This window comes from Leucoraja erinacea, chromosome 28, assembly GCF_028641065.1.
Source record: "Leucoraja erinacea ecotype New England chromosome 28, Leri_hhj_1, whole genome shotgun sequence".
Classification (NCBI taxonomy): domain Eukaryota; kingdom Metazoa; phylum Chordata; class Chondrichthyes; order Rajiformes; family Rajidae; genus Leucoraja; species Leucoraja erinaceus.
The window spans coordinates 262,188-271,774 of record NC_073404.1 but is presented as its reverse complement, the minus strand read 5'-3'; the positions used below and the strand labels follow the sequence as shown (position 1 = coordinate 271,774).

The 9,587-nt window shown below is 46.4% G+C and overlaps 1 protein-coding gene across 1 annotated transcript in view; it reads right to left on the bottom strand.

The window, feature by feature from the left end:
- Positions 1–7,322: 7,322 nt before the first annotated feature.
- LOC129710487 (NACHT, LRR and PYD domains-containing protein 3-like) overlaps positions 7,323–9,587 on the bottom strand; it is a 37,537-nt gene continuing 35,272 nt past the window's right edge. Inside the window, exons 12-13 of the mRNA XM_055657443.1 lie at positions 8,353–8,520; positions 7,323–7,998 (exon numbers count right to left, since the gene is read on the bottom strand). Of these exons, the coding sequence (XP_055513418.1) occupies positions 7,911–7,998; positions 8,353–8,520 (256 nt within the window). The 3' untranslated portion in view covers positions 7,323–7,910. The remainder of the gene's footprint in view (positions 7,999–8,352; positions 8,521–9,587) is intronic.

The following is a 9,587-nucleotide window of genomic DNA, read 5'->3' as shown; positions in this document are numbered from 1 at the left end:
AGTGTTATGAAAAATTATCACTAATGCATCCACTATTTCTGTGGCTACTTCCTTATGTACTCTGGGATGCAGCCTATCTAGCCCAGGGTATTTATCAGCCTTTAATCCATTCAATTTACCTAATACCACTTTCCGGCTAACCTGGATTTCACTCAGTTCCTCCATCTGATTTGACCCCAAGTCCCCTGCTATTTCCGGCAGATTATTTAAGTCTTTCTTGGTGAAGACAGAACCAATGTAGTTATTCAATTGGTCTGCCATGTCCTTGTTCCCCATGATCAATTCACCTGTTTCTGACTGCAAGGGACCTACATTTGTTTTAACTAATCTTTTTCCCTTCACAATTCTATATTTCTCCCAGTCCTCTGGTAGGCTGCTTTTTCTGGCTAATTTGTATGCTTCATCTTTTGTTTTGATACTATCCCTGATTTTACTTGTTATCCACGGATGCACTCCTCTTCCCTGATTTATTATTTTGCCAAACTGGGATGAACAATTGTTGTAGTTCATCCATGTAGCCTTTAAATGCCTTATATTGCATATCCACCGTCAACCCTTTAAGAATCAATTGCCAGTCTATCTTGGCCAATTCACGTCTCATACCCTCAAAGTTACATTTCTTTAAGTTCAGAACCCTTGTTTCTGAATTAATTATGTCACTCTCTATCCTAATGAAGAACTCAACCATATTATGGCCACTCTTGACCAAGGGGGTCACACACAACAAGACTGCTAACTAACCCTTCCTCATTACTCAATACCCAGTCTCTCGTTGGTTCCTATACATGTTGGTTTAGAAAACTATCCCGCATACATTCCAAGAAATCCTCTTCCTCAGCACCCCTGCCAATTTGATTCACCCAATCTATATGTAGATTGGAGTCACCCATTATAACGGTTTTACCTTTGTTGCACGCATTTCTAGTTTCCTGTTTGATGCCACCCCCAACTCCACTACTACTGTTACGTGGCTTGTACACAACTCCCACTAGCGTTTTCAGCCCCTTAGTGTTTCGCAGCTATACCCATATTTATTCCACATCCTCCAAGTTAATGTCCTTCCTTTCTATTTCGTTAATCTCCTCTCTAACCAACGTTACCCCACCTAATTTTCCTTTCTGTCTTTCCTGAATATTGAATATCCCTGGATGTTCAGCTCCCAGCCTTGGTCACCCTGGAGCCATGTCTCTGTGATCCCAACAATATCATATTCACTAATAGCTATCTGCACATTGAACTCATCCACCTTATTACGAATGCTCCTTGCATTGAGACACAACGCCTTAAGGCTAATTTTTACAACTCTCTTACCCCTTATACAATTAAAGTAAATAATACAAGGAATTTGATTTCCCAATAAAGTCTTATCTTCCTTCCTCCTTTTCCTCCCGCGGTCGGAGGAGTCGAACCATCCGTAGTCGAGGCGATTGAAGCTCCCGCAGAAGGCGATCGAAGCTACCACGACGGGGCGATCGAACCTCCCGTGATCTGGGCGGCCGGCGGCCGCAGCTCCTGCGGCTTGGAGATTCCGATGTAGATCCCTGGCATAGCGACCGCGGGCTCCGAGATGTTAAATCCTCAGATTCCCGCGGTTGGCGGTCCCAAGGACAATCCCCAGCAAGAGGCCGCCAGCTCCACGGTGTTAGGCAGCAGTGCAGACGGAGACACAACGAAGAAAAAGTTGGATCTCCATCGAGGAAAGAGCTAAAACATGTCCCCCCCCCCCCCCCCCCCCCCCCACCCCCACCCACCCCCGCCCCCTCTTCCAATCCCGACATAATCCAGAACTAAAGATAAACTAAAACAACATTTAACTACAAGACTAAAACACAACAAAGGGAGAAATAACGAGACAGACTGTTGGCGAGGCAGCCGTCTAGATTTGCAAAACAAGTAACAATGATAAAGGAAACGGGCCATTGATCGCTATTTGCTAGGTGAAATCACACAGATGATCTAACTTCAAGACATCCTTGCATTCCCTCGCGCCCCATCCCTCCCCCACCCAAGTCACGTCAGCTTCTTGTTCTCATCAACCAAACAACGAACAAAGGCCCGTATCCTTTACCGTCATTACTTTTTTGCCTATAGTTCATTCATTGTTCTATATCCCTCTACATCATCGTCCATTCGCAGTGGCTTCCTCGCCGACAGTCTGTCTCGTCCCTTCCATCTTTGTTGTTTTTAGTATATGTTAAAAATATCCTTTCGTATTCTTTTGCTTGTTTTATGCGTGTGTGTGTGTGGGGGGGGGGGGGGGGGGGGGGGAGAGCAGGCGGAGATGCGACTTTTTTCGTTTCGTTTCACCTAACATAACTGCGGCCTCTTGCTGGGGACCGATTTCGCGAGCTCCAACCGCGGGAGCCTACGGACCTAACATGATGGAGCACGCGGTTCCTGGTTAGTGACCCACATCGGGTGCTCCAGGCCATCGGAGCTTCGATATTTACAATATTTACCGAAGCCAATTAACCTACAGACATGTACGGTTTTGGAGTGTGGGGGGAAATCGAAGCACCTGTAGAAAGCTCACGCGTTCACGCGGATAACATGCAAACTCCGTACAGACAGCGCCTGTACTCAGGATCGAACCCGGGTTTCTGGCGCTGTAAGGCAGCAACTCTACCGCTGCGCCACCGTACAACCCATTTGTTTCCAACTCGTTACCCCACTCATCTCATTATCTCGTTTCCCCGGAAGCAGGCAGATTCGGCAGGGTCGAGGCCGTCTCTGACGCTGTGAAATTTGTAGCCATGCAGCAACTGAAAAGTCTCATGATATTTAGCTGAAAGTCCAGTCAGCGTTCAGTCCCCGAGAATGTGTTCAATAATATCCAGTGTCCTTTCCCTTTCCTTTCTGCAGCCAATCTAATTGCGATGGTGATCCTGTCCCGGGGAAAGTGTGGCCTCGCCGCCTGCACCACTCGCTACCTTGTGAGCATGTCGGCGGCCGATCTACTGCTCCTGACGACCGAAGTCATTTTGTATCGGATCAGTTATTATTACTTCCCATGGCTGTTTCTGGACATCGCCCCTGTGTGTAGAGTTATCCGTGTTCTGACTTATGCAGCTGCAGACTGCTCTGTGTGGTTCACCGTCACTTTCACCTTTGATCGGTTTGTCGCCATTTGTTGCCAGAAGTTGAAAACAAAATATTGCACCGGGAAAACCGCGACTGTGCTCCTCTCAACAACCGCCGTCTTATTCTGCCTGAAAAACATTCCACGCTACTTCATATATAAAGCCAGAGTGATCATCGACAACGTCCCGCGGTTTTGTGTGGAAATGGACAGTTATTACACTGAGCCCGCGTGGGTGGGATATGGCTGGTTCGATGCTGTTTTAACGCCCCTCCTCCCATTCGCTGTAATCCTGCTGCTCAACGCTCTTACAGTCCGGCACATTTTAGTGGCCAGTCGGGTCCGCAAGGGGCTGAGAGGTCAGAGCAAGGGGGAGAACCGCAGCGACCCGGAGATGGAGAGCAGGAGGAGGTCTGTGGTTTTACTCTTCACCCTCTCAGGCAGCTTCATCCTCTTGTGGCTGACATATGTTCTTGAATTCGTCTATTATCAGATCGCATCACACGCAACGGGTCGTAACTATTCCGAATGGATCTTCCTCGATGTCGCGTACTTGCTAGCAAATGTCAGCTGCTGCACCAACACATTTATTTACACGGTGACTCAGTCCAAGTTCAGGGAGCAGGTGATGAGCGCGGTGAAATATCCGCTGACCTCGGTGCTTCGGGCCATTAATAAATCGGCGCCCTGACAACAACCGGAGAGGACCACTGTCTTTCTGGGGCGCTGGTCGGTTCAGTTTTTGTCACGGTTACCGAGGTACAGTGAAAAGCTTTTTATTGCATGCTAACCAGTCAGCAGAAAGACAATACAATATTACAATCGATCCATTACAGTATATATATACACGATAAGGGCATAATATTTAGTGCAAGGTAAAGCCAGCAAAGTCCAAACCAGAATCAGAATCAGATTTTATTCGCCAAGCATGTTTTGCAACATATGAGGAATTTCATTGGCCAGGTCAGTCATACAATTAAAAGCAACAGATGCAAAAACATATTTAACATGAACACCCACCACAGTGACTCCTACACATTCCCCGCTGTGATTGAAGGCGAAATAAAGTTCAAGTCTCTTCCTTGGTCTGGGGCCTCGAGCCCTCCAATGACGGGACGGTCTTAACTCCCGTAGCCGGCGGTGTTTGGGCCCTCCGCGTCGAGGCGTTCAGTTCCTGCATCGGGGGGATGTCGGTTCCCCGCGCCGGGCGATCGAACCTCGCGTCGGAGCCGGTCGAACCTTCTGCGGCGTTGGAGCTCCCAACTTGCCTCACCCGCGACTGCGAGCCCTTGATGGTAAGTCCACGGTGGTCGTGGTGGGAGCGATCCCAGGCAAGGGATCCGCTCCGATGGTAAGTTCGCGCCCGCGGTGGGGCTCATGACAGTCCGAGGCGGCTCCCAACTCCAGCGTTGGTAGGCCGCAGAGCCCAGAGAATGTGATCCAAAAAATGATCATATCTCCGGGAAGGTAAGGACTTGAAAATATTCTTCCCCGAACCCCTCCCCCCGCCCCCCACATTAAACAAACTGAAGAACATAAAAACAAACTTTAAACAGACGCTAAAAATAACAAAAAGGTAAAAAAACGAACAGACTGCCGGCAGGGCTGGCCATCTCCCCGGCTCCCCTGGTGGTCTGAGGGTCTCCTCTTCACTCCACTCCTATTCCCTCCTGTCCCGTCCTCTCCTTATCATTCCTCTCCCGCCTACCCTGCCCCTTTACACTCGTCTTCCTTCCTCACGCCGAACCGCCGTTCTGCTTTTAACTCTGGTGTGGGATTGTCAAGAAATGTTTTGAACGATGCGTCCTAAAGGTGGAAACTATCGATGGGAATTAATGTGATCATATTTACACACACTAAGCTCTCCTTTCCGGAATAAGAAGATAAAGAACGCCTCTATGGTTTTGAGTGGGTGCAAATGACCCGGGCAGTGACTGCGGGAATGCATAATTCATGCAAGGATCGATGTTGGGGCCGCTACTCTTCACGTTGTATATTGATGATTTGTACGAGGGGATTGAAGGCTTGCGGATGATACAAAGATATGTGGAAGGCCCGTGGTCCAAGACTCTCCCAATGGTGGAAACATCTCACCACCTCCACTCTACCCAAGCCTTTCACTATTCTGTACGTTTCAATGAGGATCCACGTCATTCTTCTAAACTCCAGCGAGTATAGGTCCAGTGGCTAAAACGACATTAATTTGTTAACCCATTCATTTCAGGGATCATTCTTGTAAATCTCATCTGGACCCATCCGGAGCCAGAATATCCTGTGATCAGATATGGTGCCCAGAAGTGCTCGCAATATTCCAAATGTGGTCTGACCAGAGCCTTATATACTAGAGCCTCATCATTACTTCCCGGTTTTTTTATACGAGCCCTCTCGAAATAAATGCTAGCATTGCGTTTGCTTTCTTTACGACCGATTCGACTTTTAGATTAATTTGTTTAGAATCCTGCACTAGCAATGCACCTCCGATTTTTGCATTTTCTCGCCCATTTAGAAAATAATCTACGGCTAAAATTTAGGCTATTCTTGATATTTCCAATGCCTCAAGGCAGCAAATTTAATCAAAAACCTGCACTGTGGCCACACTCCCATTTCGAGAAGAAGGTGCAGGAGACCGAGAGCCGCGACCTCAGCTTCCAGAACACCTTCATTCTGCAAACACCAGCCCCTTGATCCACATTGCACAACACTATCTCAGCAACGATCAACTTTGGACATATTATAGATTCCACTACGTCATGTGGTTTTGTATTACTATGGTCAACCTAGCTGGTATAATTGATAATTTATTGTATTAACTAATTAATTAACTAATGTCCGTAACTCATGCAATTGTCAGAATTTACGCAGGGGGCATTCAGGGTCACGGATGGATTTTGTAGCAATCTAGACACCTGCCGCATCAAGTCTAGCGGGTTCATAGTGAAATCTTCTGGCACGACAAGCAGCTTCTGTGCCTGCCAAATTAACAAGGATTGACGCGCGAACACCAGGATCAGCATTAGGGGTGTGCCGCATCAATGTAGATTGAAAAAATCCTCTTCAAATACACGCCATTGTTCTGCGAGGTCTTCATCAAACACCAAGATCTCTGGTTTTCTGAGAGCAGAAGCCAATGCAAAACAGTTGAAAAACAATAAACTAAAATAAAAGCAATAGAATTAATCAAGGAGTGAGTACGTACACTCTGACATCATGTCTCTGACATCATGTTGTGTTACGGCTGTGGTAATAACTGAAGCCTTACACAATGATAAGGATCCAAAGACGTATGTGAGGTGATAGCTGGACAGCGCGGACTCGGTGGACGAAAGGCAAAAAAGCATTTCACCTGCTATAAAATATGATCACCAGTTTGATTTTATTGTTCTTCCTATAAACTTATTGTCGTGCAAAATAAAAATATTTCACATGATCACTCATGAACTATAATGCAACTGAGGGACCAGCACACTTAACACGGGATTGAAATCATAAGATTCAATGCTGAAGAGAGTTGATCATTGGTTAGGTAAAGGTAACACCAAAGGGAACAGCAGCAAAATTAGAGCCAACTCAGCGGTAGAGTTGCTGCCTACAGTGCTCACAGCGTCTGAGACCAGGGAGTTTGTACATCCTCCCCGTGCATGTAGGATAGTTAATATGTAGGTATTGCTGGGGGGCGCGGACTCGGTGGGCCAAAGGCCCCATTTCGGCACTGTATCTCTAAACTATACTACACTCGTCAGCAGAAATATGTGCAGGTTAAATCAGGTCAATTATATAGTGTTCAAGAAGGAACTGCAGATGCTGGAAGATCGAAGGTACACAAAATTGCTGGAGAAACTCAGTGGGTGCAGCAGCATCTATGGAGCGAAGGAAATATGCGACGTTTCGGGCCAAAACCCTTCTTCAGACTGACAATTATATAGTGGATGAGTGACCAGTTCTCTGTGAGGCACCAAACATCTCAGGTCACGCACTGGAGGGAAGTTGGCTACAGTGATCGCAAGACGAGTGCTGACCTCACTCCTCAGAGCGACCAATGTTAGCATTGTGGATTGAGAATGAATGAATTTCTTGGTTTATCCTGTACCATCTGCCCCTGGAGTTCAGGTCACATCTTCAGTTCATAGCATTGGCAATTCTTTCACAAGTTATTCTTTCCTGACCGAGGACGTCAGGTTTGTATACAGCGGGAGGGTTTACAGAATCAGTCATACGCTGATGCGAACCACAAGGCAGATCAGAGTTCAAAGTTTAAAATACTTTTATTCGAATTTCAGAAAATAATAGACGGTGAATGAAAAGTTACAGAACATTTGACAAATTAATCACAATAGCATCCAATTAATAAAGTCACATGTAAGAAACAGGCAGGAATGTCACAACATAATATGTAGCTGTACTTCAAAAAGTACTTGGGTAAACATTCCTACTCCAAAGTCACCGCTGCACCGTCTTCAACAACTTAATCAAGTACATCATTTACCCGATCAAATCAACCCTAAGCTTAGTGAATAAGATTCTCATTCTCCAACTGCTGCCCAAACCGAGCTTCTCCTGAGCCATTCCTGTCTCTGCATTTGCACAGGGCTCAACCTGGAGGCATGCATGCTGAGATGTCCCGCAGATCAATCGACAAGGCGAGGGCGCTCAAGATACATCAGTATGAATTGGGCCCAGCTTGTCTACACGGGTGGCAGCACATGCTCACCTCGAGGTGGGGGTGGATGGGGGTTCATCTGCAGCGTAGCCCTTTGACCAGGATGGCAAGGATTCAGGAAATTGGTCAAAAATATAACCATCCCGAGGATGGAAATATTTCTTCTTGGAATTGTCACAGTTCAATTTTTAATCCTTTTCTGAGTCCGCGCAGAGACTTCAGTTGATTCTGTCCATCTGAACTGATCGGATTCCCCTGGAGTCTGAAACAGATTGAAGAGTAAAGAGATTAAGAAGGAACTGCAGAAGCTGGAAAATCGAAGGTAGACAAAAGTGCTGGAGTAACTCAGCGGCTGCAGCAGCATCTATGGAGCGAAGGAAATAGGCAATGTTTCAGGTTTCTGCCCGAAACGTTGCCTATTTCTTTCGCTCCATAGATGCTGCTGCACCCACTGAGTTTCTCCAGCATTTTTGTCTACCGAAGAGTAAAGAGAATAAGGAGATTGAACATCAGTGTCAATAACACGGAATTAAGTTAATATATCAACCACATTTACAGTCAAATATCACCAGAAAAGCATCAAACCCACAGATACTTTAAATTGTAACACACTTACACGATCTGCTTCAAATTCTTGCGTTTCTCAATGAGGTGGCGGAGAGAGGGAACAGATACGTCTGTGAAAGAGTTTGCTCCCAGGTCCACAACTTTCAGTGAATGCATTTTCCTGAGGCACGAAGAGAGATCCTCCGTGCAAGAATCTGTCAGGCCATTTTTATACAGCCTGAGGATCAGACAGAGAAATAACAGGAGTCAGATAGACTGTGGAAACAAGCCCTTTGACCCAACATGCCCGTCCCAGCCAACATAGAAAATAGGTGCAGGAGTAGGCCATTCGGCACTTCGAGCCTGCACAGCCATTCAATATGATCATGGCTGATCATCCAACAGTATTCTGAACCTGCCTTCTCTCCATACCTCCTGACCCCTTTAGCCACAAGGGCCACATCGAACTCCCTCTTAAATATAGCCAATGCACTGGCCTCAACTACCTTCAGTGGCAGAGAATTCCACAGATTCACCACTCTCTGTGTAAAAAATAATTTTCTCATCTCGGTCCTAAAAGACTTCCCCCTCATCCTTAAACTGTGACCCCTTGTTCTGGACTAGCCTGTCCAACCCCTTAAGAATTGTGTAAGTTTCTATAAGATCCCCCCTCAATCTTCGAAATTCTAGCGAGTACAAGCCGAGTCTATCCAGTCTTTCTTCATATGAAAGTCCTGACATCCCAGGAATCAGTCTGGTGAACCTTCGCTGTACTCCCTCTATGGCAATAATGTATTTCCTCAGATTAGGAGACCAAAACTGTATGCAATACTCCAGGTGTGGTCTCACCAACACCCTATACAACTGCAGTAGAACATCCCTGCTCTTATACTCAAATCCTTTTGCTATGAATGCTAACATACCATTCATTTTCTTCACTGCTTGCTGCACCTGCATGCCTACTTTCAATGACTGATGCCCAGGTCTCGTTGCATCTCCCTTTTTCCTAATCGGCCACCATTCAGATAATAGTCTACTTTCCTGTTTTTGCCACCAAAGTGGATAACCTCACATTATACTGCATCGGCCATGCATTTGCCCACTCACCCACTCTATCCAAGTCACCTTGTAGCCTCCTAGCATCCTCCTCACAGCTAACGCTGCCCCCCAGCTTTGTGTCATCCGCAAACTTGGAGATGTTGCATTCAATTCCCTCATCCAGATCATTAATACATATTGTAAATAGCTGGGGTCCCAGCACTGAGCCTTGCGGTACCCCACTAGTCATTGCCTGCCATTCTGAAA